This window comes from Pipistrellus kuhlii, unplaced genomic scaffold (genome assembly GCF_014108245.1).
Source record: "Pipistrellus kuhlii isolate mPipKuh1 unplaced genomic scaffold, mPipKuh1.p scaffold_m20_p_4, whole genome shotgun sequence".
In the NCBI taxonomy this organism is placed as follows: domain Eukaryota; kingdom Metazoa; phylum Chordata; class Mammalia; order Chiroptera; family Vespertilionidae; genus Pipistrellus; species Pipistrellus kuhlii.
The window spans coordinates 22319611-22346117 of NW_023425540.1; the positions used below are offsets into that span (position 1 = coordinate 22319611).

At 41.1% G+C, this 26507-nt stretch overlaps 1 protein-coding gene across 17 annotated transcripts in view; it reads right to left on the reverse strand.

Moving 5' to 3' along the window:
* ADCY2 (adenylate cyclase 2) overlaps positions 1-13665 on the reverse strand; it is a 262534-nt gene extending 248869 nt beyond the window's left edge. For 3 of the 17 annotated variants that reach the window (XM_036409666.2, XM_036409652.2, XM_036409661.2), the window contains exon 1: positions 13116-13664. In XM_036409666.2, the coding sequence (XP_036265559.1) occupies positions 13116-13346 (231 nt within the window). In that variant the 5' untranslated portion in view covers positions 13347-13664. Of the gene's footprint in view, positions 1-9023; positions 9193-11554; positions 11687-13115 lie in introns of all 17 variants that reach the window. The other 14 variants (XM_036409655.2, XM_045571822.1, XM_036409653.2 and 11 more) reach the window with 8 other exon arrangements.
* Between the last annotated feature and the right edge of the window lie 12842 nt (positions 13666-26507).

Below are 26507 nucleotides of genomic sequence, written 5' to 3' on the forward strand. Positions count from 1 at the left end.
CACACAGCCAATAAGGAGGGGATATGCTAATTGACTGACATGCCCTCAAAGATGGCAGTGCCCACAGCCACAAGATGGCGGCACCCAGTCCCCTCAGCCCTGCTGCACGCCTGCCTCTGGAGTCCCTCAGTCCCCTGAGCCTTCCCCCTCCCCCCCCAGCCTCCCAGGGCTGGCCTGAGGTACAGGCAAGCCTCATATAGCTGCTGCCTAGCCACCCAGGGCCACCTGAGGCTCAGGTAACCAGGGCTGGCCAAGGCTTGTGCTGCCAGCAGTGGCAGCAGCAGAGGTGTGATGGGGGTATTACCTTCCCCTGATCAATCGGTCATCTCCTGCCCCTGAGGGCTCCTGCACTATGAGAGCAGGTAGGCCAGGCTGAGGGACCCCTCCCCCCTAGTTTATAATAATCAAGCTATGGGAACAATCCAAGTGCCCATAAATAGACAAGTGGATACAAAATCTGTGATACATATATACAACAAAATATTACTTAGCCAAAGAAAAAGAATAAAATCTTACCATTTGTAATAGTATGGATGGAATTACAGGGTATTATGCTAAGTGAAATAAGTCAGACAGAAAGACAAATACCATATACCATATGATTTTACTTATATGTGGAATCTAAAGAACAAAATTAATGAACAAACAAAATTAAAAAAACCCATAGATACAGAAAACAAGACTGATGGTTCCCAGAGGGGAGAGGGTTTGGAGAACTAAGTGAAAAATGTGAATATTTTAAAAAATATAAATTGGTAGTTACAAAATAGTCATGGTGAGGTAAAGTACAGCAATAGTTAGTAATATTGTAATAACTATGTATGGTGCCAGATGGGTACTGGAAATACTGGGGAGATCATTTTTTAAAATTATGTAATTGTTTAACCACTATGCTGTACACCTGAAACTAATATAAAATAATATTAAATGTCAACTTTATTTGAAAAATAAAATTTCTAAAAAACAAATCTTTTCTAAAAGAACTTCTAAAAAATTTAAGTAATTCTAAAAAGACCATCTGATATGAAAAAAGAAGGTGATAAACAAATATAGTTTATAATAAACACATTGGTACAACCAAATACACTCTCTATCTGAAAAAATATTAATCAGTGTCTAATTTCTAGGCTTAAAAATCAAATTAAAATATTTAAGAATAACAATAATAATGTCAGGAAAAGAAAAACTAAAGATAAAGTGTTTCATAGTCATTTAATTAACTAGGTGTCAAGAGTGACCAATTTTTAATATTTCAAGGGTGACCACCAAAAGAATATAAATGAAATATATAAGTTCCAAATGACCAGAAAAAAAAACAATGAGAGAAAGAAGTAAACAAAATCAAGCCAAACAAAACAACAATAAAAGAGTAAGGAGAAGAACGAATTGGGACAAATAGATATCAAAGAAGTAAAATGCTACAAACAAATGCAAATGTATCCATTATCACAATGAAATAATTAGTTTGAATTTGTCAATTAAAAGGCAGATTCATTATATATATTTTATTTTATTTTCTTTATTCAGGTATTACATATGTGTCCTTATCACCCCATTGGTCCCCCAACCTCCACTCATGCCCTCACTCCCCTGGTGTCTGTGTCCATTGTTTAGGCTTATATGCATGAATATCTATACAAGTCCTTTGGTTGACCTCTCCCTACCCTGCCCTACCTTCCCCTACCTTCCAAAAATGGGTTATAAAACAAAGCCCAACCATGTGCTATTTAGAACAGACACAATTAAGCAAAAAGACACACACCGGCTGGCATGGCGCAGTGGTTGAGCGTCAGCTTATGAACCTGGAGGTCATGGTTTGATTCCCAGACATGCATGACCTGATTGCAAGCTCCATTCCCAATGTAGGGTGTGCAGGAGGTAGCTGATCAATGATTATCTCTCATCCTTGATGTTTCTATCTCTCTATCTCTCCCCCTTCCTCTTCTGAAATCAATAAAAATATATTTTAAAAAGACACAAAAAAATTAAAAATAAAAAGATGAAAACATGTTAGTTTAATATCTTACAAAATACGCATTAAAGAAAAATAAAATTAAGGATAAATTAAAATAATAAAATGCTCAATTCCTGGGCAATTGTAATAATTTTAAACATCTATAAACCCAATAAAACAGCCTCAAAATGTATATACAAGAAGGAGAGTAAACTAATGTACCAAGAATAGAAGAGTTCAACATCTCCACCCAACTATTGATAGGTTGCGCAAACAAAACAAAGCAAATAATGAAGATTTAAATGTCATAATTTAACAAGCTTGACCGAATTGACAAATACAAAATTCCAAGCCAATCTAAGGAAAAACAATATTCATCTCAAGTGCACATAAAATATTTTTAATTATGGACCAGAAAACTTGCAAAAATTTTTCTAGAAGAGGCATCATAGAGACCCATGTTCTTGGATCATGGTGGTTTTAAATTAGAAGTTTATATAACAAAAGCATAAATCAAAATCACCACTTATTTGTTAGATAAAAAAGAGCAACTCTAACTTTTGGATCGAAAAATAAATCATTACATAAATTTGAAAAATATAATTAAAACAGTACATATCAACACTTGTCATGTACTTGAAGAAAAAGTGGATCTTGGTGGGAAATTGGTCATTTTTAAAGTTGAGCTGAATTATCCATGCTCAATTTGATTTTGCTTGGAATTACATTTCTCAGAAGCCCTTTTTCTGTATGGCTTTTAGAGCTGAACAGATGAGGAATTTGTGTTGTGCTCACCCGAGGTCTTCACAGTCCGATATGAGCATGCACAGAGCTCCAGGCAGGCTCCAGCTGGCCCTCACTCGCCCTTGCCCCATATCCTGCTCTTCTACCCAAATGCTGCCACTGGTGAACAGAGGCCCAGCACACTCTTGATGGCAGAAGCTCAGAAGTAGTAACTACACAGAAGTACAGATTCTCAAAGCCCTTTCTATTGAACCACCTTTGAGTGACTAGCCAGTGTGTCTTCACAGATTGCTTCCACTTTTTTCACTCAAACCAGTGCTTTGTGAAGACTTGTTAGTGATTCTGCAGATAATTATTCTCCATTTGAGAAACAGTAGCTGGCTTGTTACTAAACCCCAGAAGGGACTGAATATTGAACATGGACCGCCAAGTCCCCAGGCCATCGGAGATGTCAGTCATTAACAGAATGTTGTATAGCCCTCCAGGCAATAAAGCTGGGTATGCACGGAGGCATCCCATACACAAGTGGAGATGGGATGAAATAATTAGGGCTCAGTTAGGTCTGAAGGCACAAGTAAGTTGAGTGAGCAAATGATACATAGTTTATTCTCCTGCTACACTCTCTCCTCTTTCAAAAACTTGCACTTAGTCCTTGTAGAAGTTTCCTAGGCCTGAGGAAATAAAAATCCAGCTCTGGATTACAGCTAGTTCTGCAGAACATACTAGGGCCACCTGCAAGGAGACAATTAAAGCTCCATAACTCAGAGCCTCTTGCCTGTGTCATCTTCTAGAGAACCAGCAACCATCTCTAGCAAGCTGATTACAATTGACCTCTTCCATGATGGAAGGTACAGCACTTGGTTCTCACTTGAATTGAACTTTCCTGTCCACAATGCTTCTGTCCAAACAACCATTGGAATTCACTGGTTTTACCCTTTTCTGCATCACTCCAAAGCAGCTTCCTTGATTGAAGGCAGGAATGACCTTCTGAAGACTCAGTTACAAGGCCTGCCTGTGGACAACACCTGGTGGACCTGGGAGAATGACCTCCAGGATGCAGAAGAGGCTTTGGAACAGCAACCAATGCACAACACTACCCTCCCACAGCCTACGCTCATGGATAGAGAAACAATCCTAATATATAAAAAGCCAGGGATCATCATGGCCTAAACGACTGGATGGATGACCAAACACCAGGGTAGGGTCCCAGCTGGCATGGTGGCGGGAGTCAGTCCTGGGGCCCAGCTGCCCGCAGCATGGTGGCAGGAGGGAGCTATGGGAATGGAGCCATGCTGCCATCAGACTGGCCCCTGGATCCCTCCCCTCTGCCTGCAGCCTCTGGGGAACTAGAGCCATGCTGCCATCGGATTGACCTCTTGGTCCCTACCCACAGCCCACAGGCTCCAGGAACTGTAGCAATGCTGCGATCTGGGAATCTTGGTTCCTCCCCCCGCCTGCAAGCCTGGGGAACCAGAGCCATGCTACAATGGGAGTGGGCCCTACCCTAGGGGTCCCGGATTGTGAGAGCATGCAGGCTGGGCTGAGAGATCCCCGAGTGCATAAATTTTCAAGCACCAGGCCTCTAATATAAAATATAAATTCTCAGCAACGAATCAATAGATTCAATATAGATACTAATAAGATCCCAATAGAGTGGGTTTTATGTGGAGACTGACATGGGTGATTGCAAAGTTTATATGGAAGAACAAAAGAATAATCAAGAAACATTTAAAGGAGTTGCATGTTATTTGCCCTGATTAATGTAAATACTTATCATAAAGCTTTAGTAATTATAATCTGTGTGTCTATGTGTGCAAGTGTGCAATTTTATCAAGGGAAAAAACAACAACAAGAAGACAAAACTTAAGCAATGAAACAGAATAGATAGTCCATAACAAACCACTCATATGTGGGAATTTGGGGTGAGGAAAAGGAATAACTAAAAGGGATCAGTAAAAATTCATTCTCCAAAAAAGAAAAATTATGGAAATGGGTCTTGATCACTATCTCTCACTACATATATAGCATACATATGTGATGTGTGTGTGTGTGTGTGTGTGTGTGTGTGTGTGTGTGTATATATATATATATATATATATATATATGATATATTGTGTGATAAAATGAACAAAAAAGAGAATGATAAGCAGAAAGTGCGATATGAAGCTGACTTCTGAGGGTGGGCTTGGGAATGGTGCAGAGTGTAGGTAGAAATACATTACTGGAAGTACTCTAGGCTGGACTGGTCTCATGAGTGTTTATTTCAGCGTGAATATATATGTGAGCCAGATAGAGATTAATGAGGATTATGCTCAAGAATCAAATATTAACAACATTAATAAAATGATAACTTCCATTCTGTTTACCTAAAAGTCCAATTCCGAGGAACAAATATTACGTATGTATAAATTAACTGCAAGTCAATGATAGGAAAGAATTTGACATTAGATCTGTCATGTTTGAACTCTGTTAACATTGCTTCACTATCTCTTTCATTTGCATTCACCCTATCTCTTTGGTCTCTTAATTTTAAACATCAATAGCTTTTTATTGGTTCTAGTAATAAACTAGCGTAAAATCTTGTGTCCTTTATAAAGATTATGGGTCACCAGTAGCTTTAAATATTAATTATTTGCCCTCTATTTTTTTTATATAACTGTAAAAAATAATACAGGACATTTAAAACACATACAGTCTTGGCTGGGTAGCTCAGTTGATTAGAGCATCATTCTAATATGCCAAGGTTATCAGTTCAATCCCATCAGGGTACATATTATACAAGAAGCAATTAATGAATACATAAATAAATGGAACAACTTCTCCCCCCCCCCCAATCAGTGGTTCTCAACCTTTCTAATGTCGTGACCATTTAATACAGTTCCTCATGTTGTGGTGACCCCCAACCATAAAATTATTTTTGTTGCTACTTCATAACTGTAATTTTGCTATTGTTAATGAATTGTAACGTAAATATCTGTGTTTTCCGATGGTCTTAGGCTCTACATCAGCAGTTCTCAACCTGTGGGTCGCAGCAGTTCGGTTCTCAATCTGTGGGTTGCTTGCAGGGTTGCTTAAAACCATTGGAAAAACACAGATATTTACATTATGATTCATTAAACAGTAGCAAAATTACAGTTGTGAAGTAGCAAAAAAAATATTTTTATGGTTGGAGGTCACCACAACATAAGGAACTGTATTAAAGGTTCACGGCATTAGAAAGGTTGAGAACCACTGCTCTAAATAAGTTAAATAAATAAATAAATAAATAAATAAATAAATAAATAAATAAAATAGCACACACTCATACTAATACCTCATTGGTCTTGGGGGATAAGCACATAGGAATGGAAGCCAGCATCTTTGATCTCTGGCTGGCCCTAGATATAATATCTCAACTTCACCGTGTCTGGTAGATAATAAAGGATGTTGGTAGAAATAGGTAGAGGTTCTAATTCTAAGATGCTGCAGTCAGGGATCCCCTTTCAGTAGTGTTGATGCACTATCTTCTGTAGGGCAGTGACACCAGAGACTTGACTCTTTCAGACAACAATAACCACCTTGAGAAATCTCAGGAATTTCAATGACTTAAAAACAAGGTATTATATTTTATGTCTGATGATCAAATGCAATACATTGTTCATATAATATTTAATTGTGATAATCGTTGAAGATTCCCATTTCAGCAACTAAGTCTTTTTAAGTAACTTGATTTGATTCTAAGATAAAATTAGCCATATGCATCCTTATTGTCATGGCCCAGGTCTGTATTCTCTTTCTCTTTTGTATTGGTATCATCATTCATTCTAGGACCCTAGACAAAGTCAGAAAACTGGTTGGCAACACTGCTCCCAATGGTTTTTCAGGTTACCGTGTCCATCACTCTGTCACCCACATCTGATTCCTGGGGATGAAAGTGTAAACCCAAGTAAAACAAAGCTACAAAATTAATTATTTGTAACATTGCCAGCATCAGTTGAACTAATGAAGGCTTCATTCGAATCTCTCCTCAGATCCCTTCCTTGTGATTTTTATTATATCCTTTTACAAAGGGGGCATTGAAGCAACACCAGGGAAGTTTTAATTTGGTCAAATGGACCAAACACAGGAGCTAATTCAACAACCCTTTCTCTCCTCCCAAATGCATCTAGTGGTGTAAACCCAAACTGCCAGGAGGGTGTCCCTTCTCTAGTTTGACACTGATGAATCACATGGTAAATATCTTATATAACATCAAAACTAACAAAATTGGAAAATATGAATGCTCAGATGAGTGACAACTTTGCAAGAATTTTACTTCTGGAGAATGTTAAATTGTGTCAAAATGTGACTTTTAATCAAACAATCTATGCTTCTGGTCCCTTTTTTAAAAAAACCTCAAAGTTATATGCACAATGTATATCATATAAATAGAAACACTTCTCCTGTTCTGTCATGCCTAGGTTTAAATGAGAAATACAGCTACAGGAGACCCTGACAGGGAAAACCCCAAGGTACAAATATAACAAGAATAACCTGCATTTTGGGGGTACAGTAGGTGTCCATCATTGTGCTAAGCGCTCCCATGATCTATCTCAATTCCCAACAGAGCTCCCTGATCCTAGTGATATATTCATTTTAGCTGAAGCTATCGCAGATACATTAATTGTCAGGAACACACACTAAGTGGCAAAATTGAGGCTTGGATCTAGGCCTGTCAACAAAGTTTTATGCTCTTAACCTGTAGGCTACATGCTGGAAAAGCAGCTGCTGGGGAAAACATACCTAAACCATAAATTACAAGTGTTAATTAAACACCTGTGAAATGGTTGGTGCTGTGTTAAATATGGGGAGTGCTATACTTCTTCCCTGAAGAACTAACAATTAGTGGAGGAGACGAGACAGATTTACAAAACTGCCCTGCACATCAGATGACAGTAATGTAGTAGTTGATTCCGTATAGTTCATAAGCTTTGCAGATGTCAGAGGCATAAACCAATGCAGACAGAGTGCTCAGCCAAGGCTGGACTATGTCAGCTCTAGAACTTGATCTTGTGCCCATGCCAATATCAGGTTGCAGAAAGGATGAGTGTACCAGTAGGTTGTATACAGATACCTGACTTTGGCCAACAGTTACTGATCAAACATACCAATTAGTAAAACCATAAACACCTTTCACGGAGCAGTAGATCAGCTCTAACTGTGTTGTTATCTCCTAAATAGAACGTTTGATTTAAAAATATCTGTGAGTTGCACAAACAGTTCAATTGCAATGGATTTTTACATGCTGCAGTCTTTATGCCAGGGACTGCTCAGATAATAGAGGCAAAGCCGCAAAGGGATCCTCTGCTTAACGGGGAAGACACTGGGAATATTCAGCAAAACGAGAACAACTAATGCCCCACATCAGTGAGTTCATTGGGAGGAAGCATCTCTACCCAGATCCTTTAAACATTCAAGAGGAGAAAATGGACATATGACTCCCTTACACAGAATGAAGGTTGAGGATGTAATTTCAACAAGAAAACTGCTTTTTGTGCCAGGGCCAGAGAGGGGCATTCTAGACCTGCAGTGAGCTCTAGAAAAGTTCACCCAGGAAAAGTCAAAGGTGCTACACCCCGTGCCATCACCATCACCGTGACCATGGCATGATCTTGAAGAAATGAGCTCACCTCTTTTGGTCTCAGTTTCCTTATCTGTAGGATGAGAGCCATTCCAGCCCTAACACTAGGGGGCTATGTGTTCGTTCATAGCAATAGGGGAAATGCAGATACAGAAGACCCACTAAGAACCATAGTTCCTGGGGACATATTTTGTGTCAGGCATTATTCTAAGTGCCTCACGTGTACTAATTTGGACCATCACATTAGAAGACAGGTACCATTGCATTTACAAACAAGACAACTGGGGCATACAGAGATTAAACAATTTCTCCAAGATCACAGAAAGGGACAAAGCCAAAATGCCACGCAGATAGACACTCTTAACCATTACAATGTCTGCCTTTGTTAAATGAAAAAAGAAACGTACTTTAAGTATGCACTTCAATATCTACAGGATGCTTCCAAAGTCCTTTCTTGCTAGCCCTCTAAATTGTAATCACCTTTCCTGCAGAAAATGACAGTTTTTCTTTCCTTTTCTTATACCAGTGAATTACTGGTTGTAGGTTACAAATACCTGCCACCTAAGATTTTCCTGAATGTATAGAAATGCTAAAAAAGATGTATCTTAGCTAGCTCTACTCCAATCCCTAAGAACAGGCACTATTGCCTCCATCCCCAGAATTATGGGACTATAGAAAGTATGCATGAACTCCTGCTCCTTAGGAGATGACAGGCATATTATTTACCTGCCTTCTCCAGTGTCCCACCCTCCAAAAAAGGGGTTGCAGGACTGACTTCTTCCCATTGGCATCCTTCAACCGAGGCTACTGAAATGTTGTTTGCAGTAATAAAGCCAAGTTCATTCTACAGTGTTTGGGTTGTTTGGTTGGTTTGGGAAGAATTATGATTCTTTCTCTTTGTATAGACAGAAGAAACACTCTGATATATCAGCCTCTAGAAAAACACCAGATACTGGAAATTTGATTTGAAATAAAAAGTACTTATGGTTATCATTGTAAAGATTTTACATGAAGTCACAGTAAAAGCGAAGAAAGCAGATAATATTCTCAGTGAAAATCACATTTATTCAAAGTACATACATATTTCATAAAAGTATATACACATATGGCTTTCAGAATCATACAAAAAAAACACACCCAGAAATATATTGTATTGCAATATTTGACCTCTTAAAACTTATTGGGAATGAAAATTTTTCCATTCCAGTTGAAATATTGACTATTTCTAGTTATAACTTTTAGCCAAAACAAACCTGGCTAGAGTCAACTGTTATTGATAAACAAACAAATAGTGGCAAATTTTGAGAAAAGCTATCTGATTTGGGACATAATAAAAGAGGGAGGATTTAATTCTGAGAAAGGATTTTCTTACGTTTCATAATGAAAATCAGCCCTAGAAAATGAAGTGACATCATAAGACTTAGTCTACTTACAGTTTGGTCATACTAATTCCCAGTTTTCCAAGGCGAGGGGCAAAGTTTATTTTCCTCATCATATCCAGTACTACCATTAAAAAATTCCATAATAAGCAATGGAAAATATCCTCATGTTATTAAACAGAATATTAAAATTCTAGACATGCTATCATGGGTTCTATTAACTTTGTTTCATGTCTAGATAATTCTTAACAAATATGGAGTTAAACCTACTTAATAGCCTTTTATGTAGCAAATAATTAAGCAAGATGGTGAAGCTCCAATTCAGAACTTATTTTTACAGTATAATACAAATACTTGGAGGATTAACTTAATGATGCAGAATCATGGATTGACCGTAGATTGAAATTAAGTGAAACTAGGTTAATGCCAGTTAGAGAAATACAAAATCAAGACAATGCCTACTTTTTTCTTTTTAGTAGATATTTCCAACCACTTTGTACAAAGACAATAAAATAACTGTGTACTGGATTGACGCTAAGATCATTTTGCAATCCAAATGTTCTCAGATCTATGGATGTGCATCAATAATACTGCCAGACTTTTTCTACTACAAGAACTGATGGAAATTCTAATGGAAATCAAAATCGGACAGATTCATGGGAAAGAAGGAATCCGTCCAAGATTTCAGGCAGCAAAAATAGATCTGCTGAGCTCCTGAATTACATCACTGCCTAGCTATTCTAGTACAGTGCTGGAAGGTGGACACCTGGGCCAGCCCCAAGCAGCTGTTTCCATCTCCTGAAGTAGATCTCTTAGAAGCCAGGATCTGATCAGCCTGCAAAAGTTAACTCAACCCTCTCCATGCAAACATGGCTCTATATTAACACCGTCCCATCTTCCAATGGTCCTGTCCCAACCATTTTTGACTATCTGGATGAAGAACATATTTTTGGAAAGAGGAACTGCCGTGTATGACATCACTAAAAGCAAAAAGAGAAATAAACTGTTAGGAGCTCAGAACTATCCCAATCCCTCCTGAGGTACAGTTTCAGAGGATGTGTCCATTCCTCCAAGGTTTCCCACTTCCCCCTTGGTGTGCAGCCCAAGCTCCCACCTGAAGTTAGCCTTCCCTACCATCCTCCCAAAATCTGGAATGTTTCTGTGCAGATTGTCACCTCGAAGGATTTACACAGTAGTCAGACCATGGACCAGGTACAGCAAAAGAATGGGATCCAGCCCTCATCGGTTTGGCTCAGTGGATAGAGCATTGGCCGACTGACTGAAGGGTCCCAGGTTTGATTCTCATCAAGGGCATGTACCTTGGTTGCAGGAATATTCCCAGTAGGAGGTGTGTAGGAGGAAGCTGATCAATGTTTCTACCTCTCTATCCCTCTCCCTTCCTCTCTGTAAAAAAATCAATAAAATATATTAAGAAAAAAAAGAACGGGATCCATCTGGACCTGAGCCTGGACTACACCCATGCCATGGGAAGTGCCCATTTTGTGCTTAAAATGATTTAGCTGAATGGCAGGAACGTGTGAAAATAACTGACTGATCATGGAAAAGTAAAATCGCCTGTTTAAACTTTGCAAAAGGAGACCACTGAAGCATTTGCACCACTTGAAATGGAACATAATGGAACCATGTAAAGAACCACAAATACAAAGATCAAGAGGTCAGAGAAGGGTGCTTTCAGCTTGACTCCACTGAATCTCTGACTGACCCATTCAGGAACATATACACGAAGGAGGTCAAATAAATTAAAGATCTATGTATGTCAGAGCAAAACAAACAGACAAAAAATCCGTGTGTGTAGGGGAAGTATGAACTCCCCAGTTGTCTTTAAATATATTAACGCTGCTATAAATAGGCCATCACCTGCTCCTCCTTTTCCACTTAGAGGAGAACAAGCCAGAACAGCTTTGCATTACGGCTTCAACATTACGGCAGCTATGCCCTGGCAAAACAGATTTCCAGAGGGAAACTGACGTGTTTTCTTCCCTGAAAGTTCTGGAACAAAAAGGAGATGCTTTTAGAAATGCTGCTTGCCAGTGAGGTTGACCAGAAGTCTCTCTCCAAGTCCTTTTTGGTCCTAAAAGTGGTGAAGAGAGGTAATGATGTCACTCCGGGGAGCACTGGAGGCTGTCCTGGTTACAGGGGTTTGAGACCTGGCCTGAACCCACACCCAGGACACTGAATCAAAGGGCGCTCCCTGCTCCTTGCTTTACGCGTACTAGCCAGTTGTGATATGGGGCATCATGCTCTCTCCTACACTGTTTTTAATTTTGACCTCCCTGGATTCCAGCAGAAGACAGCATCCCTTCACCAGTATGGGGGGAGGAGGGGGAGAGAGAACCTCTAGTTTTGAAAGAACCCTATGATGGCAAGTTTTCTAGTGCATAACATTTGAGCACCATCTGGCTCAGGATGTCAGAAACAACCTGCCAAGTACCAAAGACAGCTATTTTGCACACTGGGTGCCACACGCACAAACATCCACTTCTTTGCTCGGTGGACACAAATGCGATGCATATTTCTAGTCTGAGCTGAAGACATCCCCCGAGAATCAACTCACTGCCCCCAAAGTATCTCACTGGGTAACCGATGCCTAGCACACACACACATCCCAGGAGGTGCAAAAGTTAGAACACACACACACGGAAGGATCCGTGGCAGGAAGTTTACTGCCATCTACAGATTTTCCCTCACTGCTCACGGGAGTGAGCCAAAGCTTTCTGCTTTGAAAAACACAAATTGGCGAGATTGACATCAGCCGTTGGGCCGCACAGGGCTCTTGCTAATGAGATCCACTTTAGGGAGCGCCAGTGCACACAGTGAACTACCTCCCGCTCTAGAAAGGGGCAAGGATCTCGCCCGATACTTCTAGGCTCAGAGGATGCAGAGTCACAACCGGTCAACACCCCATCCCTTTCTGAATATGGGACTAAAGACATACAGACTTAAAGGCAAAGATGTACGATGATATACTTTTTTTTTTAACCTCACTTTCCTCCTTATTAACCACTGTCTCGAGGCAGGCTTTTTGCCAAGTTAAATGACACCTATTCAAACGGAAACACCAGCTCAGGAGGCAGGCAGCGGCCGCGGAAGTCGCGGGTCCATTGGGATAGGGACGCATGGAGCGGAGGTGGCGGGTGGCAGCCTGGGCGCGGAGTGCGGCGGAGTTTGCCCGCGAGTTCGCAGGGAGGGGACACTCGCGCCCCGCGGTCCACCTGGCGGACACCCCGGCAACTTTATTTTGGGCAGAACCGTCCAAGGAAACTTTTCTGGTGCCTGCAGCCCTGGCCAGAGCCAGGCCAGCCTCGAGCTGGCAGGAGGGGCAGGGAGCTGAGAGAGAAGGGCCGCTGGGCGGGCTGGGTCCCTCTCCTCCGGGGACCGGGGAGGCGCGGGGCAGGTCCCCGGGAAGCCACTCACTCACCAGCCGCAGCGCGAAGAAGACGGCCAGCAGGGCGACACAGGCGCCCATGACGATGAGCAGCAGGAAGACGATGAGCGGGTGCTGCTGGCTCATGCAGTAGTAGGACTCGTACAGCCAGTCCCGGGACCGCTGCAGCCCGTCGCCGTCGCCGCCGCCACCCGCGGCCGCCGCCGCCACCGCCTCGGCGCGGTCCCGCAGGTAGCGGCGGCGCCGCATCGCCTCCTGCCACATCGGGGCGGCTCGCGGGGCGCCGATCCAGATCCAGGGAGCCCGGCCGGGGTGCGCCGCCTGCTGCCCCCGCTTCCCGCTCCGGCGCCGCCGCCTTGGCCGCGCCGCTGCCCGCGCCCCGCGCTGCGCTCCGGGGTCCCGGCGGGAGCGGCGCTCGGCGCCCCGGGCTGGGCGCTGGCGGTGCAGGCGGGGGCCGGGTGGCGGCCTCGGGGGCAGCTGCCGCCACCGCGCGGGAGGGAGAGGGTGCGACCGGGGCCCCTCCGCCCGCCTCTCGTCGCCCCGCGCGGCGCAGCCCGGCCTCTGCGCGCCGCTGCCCCCCGACGGCCGGGCAGTGCGCTGGGGGAGGCTGGGGCTGGCGGATGGGAGGAGTGCGAGGAGGAGCGGGGGAGGAGGTTGGCACCGGCCGCGCCCCACCCGGGTGTCCCCTCCTTCCGCCCTCCCACACTCAGCCACAGCTCGGTCCACCTCCTCTCCGCTACCTCAGAGCTCAGCCCGGGGGTTCCCTCTCCCTGCCTGCCCCTCCCCGCCACTTCCCTCTGCGCTCAGAGCCTTGCGGGGGCGCCTGGCCTCCTTCCTCTGCACCAGCTCCCAGCGCACGGAGCGGAGTATCCCACCCTCTGGTGCCTCCAGCCTCTGGGCGGGCTGCAGGGGGTGGAAAGGGGCTCCCAGCCGTCCCCACCATCGGGGAGGAGAACCTCCCATCCTAGAGTAGCTCCTACTCCGAGGAACGTGGGACTCCTTCCTTGTCACTATCTGGGGGCATGGAAGAGGGGTTCTACTACCCTGCCCCCCCTCCCCCAGTGGGTAGGAGTTTCCCACCCACCTCTTCTATCTCAACACCATGCGGTGGGCTTCCCACGCTACCACGGAGGGCAGGGGGGCTTTCCTGCGGGGCAGGAAAGGGCTGGGACCCCCGGAGTCCTAGAAGGACAGGCCCCGAATGCGCAATGGGGTAGACAGGTGGAGGTGATGGGGTGCAGGAGGTGTGGGGCGGAGATGAAGCAGCCACACTTGCGTCCTGCACTTTTCACTTTGGAGGTGCCCAGTGGGCCAGGGTTTTCTGTGTGGGAGGGGCAGGGTGAGCTGTCTGGCCGCCACGCCCCATGGAACCCTTTCTGAGGGGCGGGAAGGGCTCGGAGTGTGGCGGGGTTCAGGGCGGCGGGCTCTGGGGTTCCCTCCTCCTCACCACTAGGTGGGAGGCGCCCAAGACGAAACTGGAGCTGGCGGGGGAGAGGGGGGAAGCATCCCCTCTGCACACCCCTGGGATGGAGATCACTGGCCCTAGCGTGGGGTGACAGGGATCTCACCGCTACTCTTCCTAAAGAGCCCATCCTTCTGGAGGATGCTTCATACTCCAGTGTTGTCTGACCCAAAGACCCGCCAATTTCGCCTCCTCCCAAAGCCTAAGGAATCCAAGGCACAGCGACCCTCCCCTTTCCTGCCACCAGCAAACAGCCCAGGGGGAGTTCCTAGACCCCTGTGGTCGCCCCCTGGAGACCCCCAGGGCTCAGGACTCTGAGTGCTAGCCTGCCTATTGCCGCCTGTTCCAGAGCTGTTCCGTTGCCCGCCCAGGCTGTCCTGTCATTCTCGCTGAGCAGGGATATCTGATCTGGGTAGCTGTGTGCCCATGGACAGTACCCGGCCACTCGGGGAGAGGAGACTGCGAGCTTCCAGGGGGGTATTTTTAGCAGCAGTCAATGTCTGTTCTGCCCAGGGGTTATGACCAGAGAAAGGCACACCCATGGAGGTGAGGGACAGTAGGGCGGAAACAGAAGAGGGCTGGGCTCAGGGGCGTGCCCAGACACCTGATCCTTGGCCAGGGTCCTGCCCCACCTCGTCCAGGACCTTCCCTCCTGCCCAAGACCTGGAGAGAAGGCGAAATGGGAGGAGGAAATGGATGGCAGAAGGTCCCCGAATGCCTCCCACAGCCCATGTTCCCACCCCCAACCAGTCTAGCAGTAGAATGAAACTGATCTGCTAGGTTGTCCGAAGCTCCCCCACACCCCTTGCCTGCCTCTCCTTTTACACCATCCCAGACTGTCAACTGTAGCCAAGTCATCTAATCTCAGCCTTTCCTGCTGGTCTAAACGCACCCACTGGGCTCAGTTCTTTCTTTTGGGCCAGGGGATTCTAGGAGGTTAGTGGTTCTGAGAGCAAGCTGCAAAGACAAATCACACTTAGAAACTTCCAGAACCTAATCTCACCTAAGGAGACACAGTTGAGTGGGAAGTTGGCCATAGCTTCTTTAGTGTGGGTTTTCTTTATTTCTTCAGCTCTGCCCAAGGTCGTTCTGGGCTTGGTAAACCAACATTAATTTTAGACTGAAATAAAAAGAATATTAAAAACCTGCTTATTTGAGGAAATGGAGATCCAATCCAGGAGGCTCAGATTCAGGCAGCAACCTAAATTGTGTTCCCCCAGACAGAGGTGGAGCTGGCTTCTGCTGGCCCATGTTTCCAATTAGGTCCATTTTATGAAATGAGGCATCTAAATCTGTACTTCTGATTGGTCCGACTGTCCCAGTCCTGACTGGTCAGCATTATATTTGGTTGTTATGGGGCAGTTCTGATTGGACAGGCAGGTCTTAGTCTATTGGTCCAAAAAGGAAACCAGAAAGCCCTTTATAATAGTTTTCAGTGAGGGTAAATGATCAGGGAATGATGCAGAAGTCAGGAATTCAGCCTGAAGTTCTTTCCTGGAGTGTGGGCGAAACCCTGTTAACAAATGGCTACTACTTTTATTATCCATAACATTTGAGTCCTGGGTGGGCTACCTGGACAAATTCATTCTCCTGGTGCACATGAAGTGAATCTTTCTTCTCAGAGTCCATAGTTTGGGCAGAACTGAACATTTCCAGTCCTTTCCTGTTGGAGCAATATACTTCTTTTTCTTCTCTCCAATTCTTGCTGCTTCTTCACCCCTTGTATTGATAAATGTCTGCTTTCTCCTAATCAAGAAGGAAGAAAAGTAAATAATCTGTAATTAAGGTGCCTGGGGGGAAAAAAAGAACTGAAAGACTTGTGAGGGGAAAGTAAAGGTTTAATTAATTATTTTCTATTTTGTTCTAATGGGAAAAGTGGGTATTTTTAACAACCAGTATCTATACCATATGTATATGCACCATGTATTAAAGGGGTTGTTGTAAGACTTATAGAGAATTTTGTAAATGCAGGGGCAATCTATATTTAGACTCAGAACAGAGAGAATTTAACCCTTATGACATTTTTATTACCTATTCTTTCATTAGTTCATTCAACAAATATTTTTTACTATCATGTGCCAGATGTTGAGGGGGGGAGTACCTATCCTGGGACCCCCGTAAGAATTTCCAAATTACCGCTTTGAAAAAGAATCCTACAAAAAAACAAAACAAACAAAAATCAACATTCATCCCCATCTTCCTCCAACAATGTAAATCTCACCATCATAGAAAAACAATCATGGAAGGAATATAATATAAAAATCAAGGATATGTCAGGCTTCCTTAAGGTTTTGTCGGTTGTTGGTTTTAGCTCTAGTGCTTGTTTTTATAGGGACCTCTATTGTTACATTATGTTTAATACAAAATAAAATGTGAATCAGCACCATCATTGGAATTATTCTATCAGTGTGTTTTAAGTAATTGCATCAATTGCATTAATTGCATTTAAAATACCAAAAAAAAGTTTTTATACGAAAGAAAAAAGTAATAACCCAGAAGCAGCATGAGGTAGAATGAAAATAATGTCCTTTGTTACAAAGCCAGGAGTGAGAAATACAGACCCCTGCAACTAAAGGGACCCCCAAGGTGCCGTCTACTTCATTTCTATGTCTTTGGGGTAGCAGGATGCTATGCCAATGGTAAGGCATGGAAAGCAAAGGAGTTCCCATAAATGTATTCCATATCAACTTATTTGTGACAAAATGCACAAAGACGCCAACTGTGAAAGCTCTAACTGGGCCCAAGGGAGAGGAAAAAAAAAAAAAAAAAAAAAAAAAAAAAAAAAAAAAAAAAAAAAAAAAAAAAAGCATTGGGATAAAGACTTCATTTTTTCCCCTTCAACACTAGAGGGCAGCCCTTCATCCTGGAAACCCCGCAGGCAGGCAAGTTTAGACTTGGGTGTGTGACTTGTGCTGCTGCACAGGGCTCCATACTTGGTTTAAGGGTCTGCTGTTCCCATCCAGAAACTCCTGGTAATTTTTTTACCAGGAAGTCACACATTTTCATTTTGCCCTGGGCCCTGCAAATTAGAGAGCCGGTCCTGCCAGCTGGTGACACTAAACAGTCCTCCCATCTCTGCCTGCTGCGTTCAGAACCTCCGGGATGTAGGCTTGAGGACAAGCAGGCAGGGACCCTCCCAATCTGGTCATCTTTCACACACACTGGGTCACACATGAAAGATGATAAATCCCATAAATGATTATGTTGCAGGACAGGTTTTTGAATCAGTGTTGTGTGCTTTAAAAGGACTCATCTTCTAGTTCCTATTCCAAATCCAGTTAGATTAGCTTGGTCAATAAGGGAGCTGTTATGCTCCTCCCAATGTCACAGTGCTTTAAGTAAAGGCAGGTGGGCAAACTGTGCCAAGGACATGTGCCAGCCCCAAGCGTATTGTAAGGGTTGAGCACAGAGTATTTCCCTGTGTATTCGTTTTCCTCTCTGGCAGATACATCACCGAAATGTATATAATAAAGTATGAACAGTATGTCAACAGATTCATTATCACCATGAAATATGTCTTGTGTACTCAGATAACATTTACATTTTTATTGTACCAGACTCTGTGGATACAAAAAACACACAACCATAGTCAGCTTATGGCTCCAAGAAGTCTCATTAACTCTTTGAGCTCACTTGAGGAGCTCTTTTGCAGTTCAATTTTTAGAACACACACACACAAAAAAGTGAACATAACATTAACATCTTCATTTTCTTTCCCATCCAGTGTGGGATGATCTCGATGTGTCTTTGAAAGATCCTACTTGCTCGACTGATTTGATAAATTATTTCTTGAGTGGCAAAATTGAAATACATATTTCATAGAATCATCTTTAAGCTCTGAGTTCAGGTGACTTATTGGGATATAGAGTCCTGAACATGTGAGAAGATGGTACAAGTGTTTTGGAACCCTGCTGCCATTCCAAAACTTGTAAACTAGTACTTTTTTTTCAAAACCCACTGAGACTCTGGAATTCCTTCTGTGAGCACAGGGAGAAGGGAGGGGAGGTTAATGACTAATCAGTCTCCAGCACGCCTGCAAACTTGTGAGAAATATTGATTTCCATGCTCTTGCTCAGAGAAGGGGATCTGAAAGCAATGACTCATGGAGCAGAGGTGTGTGCTCCGGAGCTGTTGCTAAGGGAGGCACAGGAAGAGGGTGCCTACTGAGCAAGCTTACGTGGATCATTCAGATACTGTGACTTTTATTTTTATATCCTTTTAGGTGTCTCTTCAACTAGTTAATGAAAGAATAGATTAATTACACGGCGAAACTGATAAACAATCTACTTTGAGGAAAAGAAATAGTCTCTCTGAAAAGCAAAGCTGAGGCATACTTCATCAACTTTCTTACCTAATTCTGAATTCATTCAATTCAGATAACTTAGCTTAAGATTTTAAGCTTCTCTACTGCTGGTTGAGTCATGATTTTTATATTGGAATTTGAAAATAAATAAAACTTGCTCTTGTATTATTCCATACTGTTAGAATAAGTTATTAACTATAATAACTTTCTTAAAGTGCTGGACTTTTGCCTTAGCTCTGATACCAACTGTGAATTTTCCCAGAAGTCATAAAGACCACTGAGCTGCAGTTTATTTATCTGTAAAGTAAGAAGAATAGACCGATTAGTTTAAGCAACTTTCCAACATGTTAATATTACCCTGGGCTGGGGAAAGGGATGGATTTTATTCAACATTTCTAGACATGAGGGAGGAAATTATATCCCCACCCGAAAAAGAAAATTGTTAGGTTGTATGTGAGCATTTGAGAGCAAGTTCTATTTCCTTATAGATACTAGTAAATGCAAGGAGAATGTTTCAGTGGACAGGTACAACTTTCTTTCTGTGTTATGCTGGTCTGTCTTCCCTCATTAGAAGGTAAACTCATTAAGGGGAGGTGATTTTTGTTTTGATTTTTTTCACTGTTATATATCTCCATTCCTGAAATTTGCAAAACCCATAGTAACTGCTTAACAAATGTGTGCTCAATGAATGAATGACTGTGTGGCTGAAGATATATGGCAATGTCATCCTTTAAAAAAAAAAAAAAAAAGGAGCACAATTGACAAATAATGTCCGTACATTATTTTAATCAGAACTTCATTTGATAGGAACACTGTTCAGGTCCTGAGGAGGTTCTATGTATATACATGTTTTCTATTGGCACTATATTCACATTCCTAAAAAAAAATCTCACCATGTTTTCAAATCCTAAAAAGACAAGCATCCAGGCTTATTTTGTAGTCTGTTTTTATAAAAGCACGATAATTTCTATCAATATAGACAAGGATTTCTAAACACAGTGTTGTTTTTCATAGCACGTTTGAATATATATATATATATATATATATATATATATATATAGTGACTACATTTCAATGTAAAGCTCGATAAGGAAAATGCTGTCATGGTAATAAATAATCTTTCGAATGGAGATTGAAAGGTCCTGCCCAAGGCAATAAAATCTGCTTTGTCTTGCTCAGGAGCCCCCTGAGCTGCATGCAGGTCCTCAGCTCCCCGCTCTGAGTCAGGTGCTGCCTGGGAAAGAGCTGGGGGGAGGTTGCTGAGTTCATGGGGCCAATTGCCTTAGATTAAATAACCTCCAAATGGCCAGATACGGTTAATGTGCCAACTCTATCTAGGCAAGCTATATTTACATTGTTACTGGGAAACGTTGGAGACATTTTCACGCTCAGCAGGCTAAAGGAATAAAAAGGCAATCTTAAACCTAGATCCTCATTATTACATTACAGTCTGATAACTAACACATTAAAAAAAAAAAGTATTTGTCTTCCCTGCTGGGGTAGAGTTACTCTTCACGTCTAAATGTATTCTTCCAGAGAGCCAACAAATGGAAAGTTCATCTAAAAAAATACTTAGAAATGTTAATGATATTAATATGAAACTATTTGGATGAAAATATAGAAAGTGGGTGTCAGGCATGGAGGTTGATCAATGTTGATTCAATTTGCTTTATACAGTCTCATTAGAGCATCATGCAGCCACTTTTCTTAAGATCTAAGTTTGCAATTATAATACCTATCCAGTTGCAGTAATGAATATGCTTTTCTATATAGAGACAAAAATATGTAGTTATATTTAATCTTTTTAAATTTGCAAACAATGAATACAGTTATGTCTGTTCTGGACAAAATTTTATAAATCTAAGTTATAGGTCCCTTTTGCTAACTTTCAATATTGATGGTACAGAAAAATATTCACTAGCCTTGTTAGCCTCTTTCAATGGTATTTTGCAGGAAACTTAAGAGATAAAGGAATTGTGAAGTGTGACATTAGGAATCACAATGTGAACACCTAACAAAACCAGATTATTGCAATGACTCACACATTACCCAATAGATGTCTTCTTTTATTTGGATTCTTCCTATGAGTAAACTATTCTTGACCCAAACAATATTCACCACTTTCCTTCTTTGGGGTCTATTCAGTCTTTCAGTGAATTGCAGCTAATCAAAAGTGCAAAATCCAATTTATAAAATAATTTTTGTAGTTAGTCTGGTACATAGACTTGTTTCAGGACCCGGAGTTTAAGAATGGGCCTTGGGTACTAAAAAAACAATTAACATAGAGATTTTCAGGGAGAAACACAGAACAGCCATGTGAAATTCTTATCAAATACATTGAAACAACCCAAAGCAGGAGCTAGTACTGGCTCTACCCAATATTTTAACTTAGTGATTGAGGAATGAATAAACTCTAGGGATGTTTAACATTTTTTTAATCCAACATTTAAAGGATGATTACTTGTGCTTGTTTATCTTCTTTTTGATCAATGGGCCAGGTTCATAAATAAATTCTCACACTTTCTACTATAAGACTTCTGGGAAAGAAAACCCCCAGCTTAAGCTGTTCAGATCAAGAAAAAAACCCATAGTCATGATCTTATTTTATTTTTTATTATTATTATTTACTGAAAAGCATATGTAGTCCTGTAGTTATTTGAGTTGCCCTGTTTCTTTAACCAGCTGGAAGCTTTTCTGTTTTGTAATTGTTTGATGAATGATTGAAAAACTAGCCACTTCCTAAGAAGGATTATTGAATTAGTGGCAGTCCTCTGATTGCTCTATTTTAAATAGTGCTTAATTAAAAAGTTAATTCTAACTATTTGGGAAATGGATGGGATATCAGTTTCAATTATCCAATAGTTAGCGGGAAACGGAAAATAAAAATAATTAAAATATAGCTAATTTTAAATGATTGATGAGCATACGAGAAATCTAGACTTAATTACCAGAAGTGTATATTTAGTCTTTAAGACTACATTTAAAAAAATTTTCTTTTTACAGAGAGGAAGGGAGAGGGATAGAGAGCCAGAAACATCGATGAGAGAGAAACATCGATCAGCTGCCTCCTGCACACCCCCTACTGGGAATATGCCCTCAACCAAGGTACATGTTCCTGACTGGAATCAAATCTAGGACTCTTCAGTCTGCAGGCCGACCTCTATCCACCGAGCCAAACCAGTCAGGGCAAGTCTACATTTTTTAAATGGCACTGAGAAACTAAGACCACAGTGAGGATGGTACCTATTGCAGGACTTGGGAATCAAAACCATCATGCTATGCTGCATGGTTTGCTATGTGCAGCCCTACTGGCAGCGCTTAACCTGGAAAAGTAATGCTTCCCTGGGCACAGCACAGTCACATGTTTGGTCCTCTGGCACTCAGCTAGGAAGAAATGTCTCTTCTTTGTTTCCCTGTAAGTGCTTTGAGCTTCCCCCCAGACCCATTCCTCCCGGCTATGAGGAGAGAGAGCAGATTGAGTGTAATGCAGTCACCAATCTTTAACTGAAGAGCCTGACACCAACTTTACCCTAGGGTTAATAAAAACAATCTCCTACTAAATTATTGGCATTATAACTGGACCTATCTATATTGATGATTTTTAAAAATGTTTTTACTTTAAAATTATACTTAAATCTGTTAGTATTATCTGCTTAATATACAGTATTTTGTAGATGAATTTGAGAAATTATAAAGATTCTTTGACAGTATCTTGAATTATATTTTAAAATAGTAGTCTAAACTTTCTGAATTCTGCAAAGGAAGAATGGCTATATTGGAACAACCCTTTGCAGATAATAACAAACAACTCTGAATATATTCACACATGTGCATGCGGGAACACACACACACACACACACACACACACACACACACACACACATCCAGGGAAAGCATGAATTATGGCTGACTTCTCATGAGAAACAGTGGAAGTCAGAAGATAATACAATAGGATAGTAAGATGTGTCTTTAAAGATTTTAAAGTGGAGAAAATATACACATGTTAACTGAGAATTCTACATAAAGCAAAATATAACTTGAAATACAGACTTTTAAGGCAAAGTCTAAAAATTTCATTGCCAGCAGAACTTCACTATAATAAATGATAATGAAAGTTTTTTCTATCTGAAGGAAAATCACATCAGATGGAAATGCAGATTTTAGTTATCTAAAAAAAATTAAATATTTAAAGCAAAGTATTTATATTAAAATATGGAGTTTATAGCATATATTTTATAAAATTTATAACAAAAGAAAAAATAGGTAAGTAAAATCACGACAGTAGCAAAATATAAGTGGGTAGGTTAAATTATAACTTGATTCTATAGTCTATCTGAAGTAATACTTATTAGGTTTAAATAGGCATTGGTAAATCACCATTGCATATTTTAATTCTTACAATAACCATTAAAAATTAAGGTGATAAAGTAAAAAGCCAATAGAAGTATTGGACTGGAATATTATTTGCAGTAGACTAATTCTAATAGTGATAGAAGTGAGGAACATAAGAATAAAAACCAGATGAGACAAAAAAGAAAATAAATTGCAAAGCTGTAGAACTATATCCAACTGTATCAATAATTGCCTTCAATATAAATACTCCAATTAAAAGGGTAGATTGGGAGATCATATAAAAAAGCAAGATGCAACTATATGCTGAAGAAAAACATCCTTTAAAGATGAAGAAATGAGCCGAAACCGGTTTGGCTCAGTGGTAGAGCGTCTGTCTGCAGACTGAAAGGTCCCAGGTTCGATTCTGGTCAAGGACATGTACATTGGTTGCGGGCACATCCCCAGTAGGGGGTGTGCAGGAGGCAGCTGGTCGATGTTTCTCTCTCATCGACGTTTCTAGCTCTCTATCTCTCTCCCTTCCTCCTCTCTGTAAAATATCAATAAAATATATTAAAAAAAATAAAGATGAAGAAATGAATAAGGATGGAAAAATACACACCATGCAAAAGTAAGGGGAAAAAAAAGAAGTTGGTGTAATCATTTTCAATATTGAGATTAGGAGTACTACCAGTGATAATAAAGGATATTTTTTAATATTAAAAGATTAATTTTATCAATAACATATGATAAGTAACACTAAATTTAGTTTAAAATTGATCTGAGGCCCAAGTGTAAAAGTTAAAAACTATGGAGCTGCTAGAAGAAATTATGGGAAGATACCTTTAACGCTTTGATGTAGGCAACGATTTTGAGGTGACAAAAGTATTTGACATAAAAATAAAACATTGATAAATTGGATAGGTAGGAAAATAATAGTAAAACCACTCCATGTAATTTATGACATCTAAAAGTAAAAATGTAAGTATTTTTTTTTACTTATAGATACCAAAATAAATGGAGGAAATGTAATAGATATGATGCTAATACATGAAAAAGTAACAATTCTCAGTAATAAAGCTTTTATCATATTCAAAATTTATTTAATAAACCTATATGGGAGTAAATGTTTAATTTAATTGATCTAGGTAATAGCCTAAAGTATGGATATATTCAAATAATGAAGTCAGACCAGCCAGCATAGTCAATCAACCTATATATCAGGAAGTCACAGTTGGATTCCCGGCCCGGGCACATGCCTGGGTTTTAGGCTCAATCCTCAATGTGGGGCATGCAAGAGGTAGCTAATCAATGATTCTCTCTCATCATTGATGTTTCTATCTCTCTTCCTCTCATTTCTTCTCTGAAATCAATTTAAAAAATTGTAATTTAAAAAAATGAAGTTGTAGGTCTCTCTAAGAAGTGCACAGCTCAAGTAATTTGACTTCAAGTTCTGTAGATTTATCTCTCACTTTTTTATCTATTCTCATTCTTTCTTATGCTGTTCCTCCTTCCTTAATTCAGTAAAGTCAGTGTCCTGAATCACAGAGTCCTGAATAGAGGGACCCTCTTCTTTCCAGAGGTTTGCTTCTTGAGAGCCTCGGGCACCTGGTTTAGAGAACTGAATGGGAGAATATCCTTTTCCCAGAAACCTCAGGCATCAGCTAACCCAGAGGAGCAAACCATTCCATCCAGAGTGCACCCAGGAGCCCATGCTGCCTTCAGATTCTTAAGCAGAATGTAAACATATAATAAATTGGCATAATTATCTATGACTGTCCACTCATGATGCTTTCCTGGAAGATGAGCCATACCCAGGAATTATCTTCCCCCACTCATTCTTTAATAAAAGGTACAGGTTTATCATGGCTTTTCCAGATAGTTCTATGGTTGATTTTATTGGAGACCTTTTCAGAAACGCACAAGTGAGTCTTGGGGTAGAATTACTCTGGGGTCTATATGTGCATGTGCATTTCATGACAACCTAAATCAGACATGAAATATACCTCTGACCCTTTGTCTTTAAATAATATGATTTGTGAATGTCATAGAAGTTTGAAATTTGAAAGACCAAGCAATTGATCTTATAACAGCTATCATATGAGATTTTTAACAGCCTGTTATAGGTCACCTGAATATAGCTGTGTGGCCCATTATAATCACTCAGTTCACTTCATGTGATTTAGAGAACGCCAAGGTCAGCATATATTCCACAACCACTAAAATGATCATAACTCATCTCCTTGGAATGGTGTGTCTAGTTTTATAATCTGAATTAGAAAAAAAAACAGGGAACTTAGTGTCCAAGTAAGACAATAAAAATCACTACATATTGGACAATGAATAGTCTCTTTATATGTAAGCCAGCATTAATTGTTTAATTATTTGGATTTGACATTACTATTTTAAATTTAAGAACACTTTTCCACCATGTCTTTAATGACAAAAATAATACATTCTTGGTAAGGTGGTATTATAAAGAAAGAGTGGGGGGGGGGGCGTAGAGAAAGAATAGAAAATAGAAAGAAAGGAGAGAGTGGAGATATCCTGAGAAAACTGGGTAGGATGGAAAAAGATGAAAAAATTAAAATGACAATGTGTGTGCCCAAGAAGAGATGACCCAAGCTGGAGAGCTGCAAGAGAACAGCTCAAGTGATGAAAAACTGTGTGTGATCTCCTTTGGGGCAATGTAGAGGCTGTGGCAATGACAGTGGGAGGTGGCAGAAGTGGATTCCTGCAACTCAGGAGAGAAGGATGAGCAGTGGAAGATCATGGGCACTGGAGTTAAGCAAACCTAGACACCATCCTGGCTACTTGACTATTTGTTCAGGCTTGGGCAATGCCTTCATCTCTCTGGACTCAGTGGTAAAAAGATATGCTTGGTCACACCATGTCCCCTGTGTGATGATTTAAATAAGTTAAAGTGTAGTTGAAGGTTGTTTGCTTATCTGACCTCCTCCTCTTGCCGCTTCCCATCAGAGGAACGTAGGGAATGCCTTAGACATGCATAAGACTTTGAAGCTACTGTTCTAATGCACCCACCACATCCTCTGCAGAGTGAGGAGGACCCAGGGTTATTGCCATGACTATTTAGAGCCAGTTGCTCCATGGATCCTCATTTCTAAACTTGATGGAACCTGCCATCAAGATGGAAATGCATCACCTTGGAAATGAAAGAAAAAAGAATGTGTGTGATAAGAATCGGGGCCTTTTAGTCTGTGATCCAAAGATGGCTTTTAACACATTACATTTACAAATATATTTATTTCTTTCTACTTTTAAATTATCTCAGTCATGCAAGGCAACCCAAATCCTTTTAACACATAAAAGT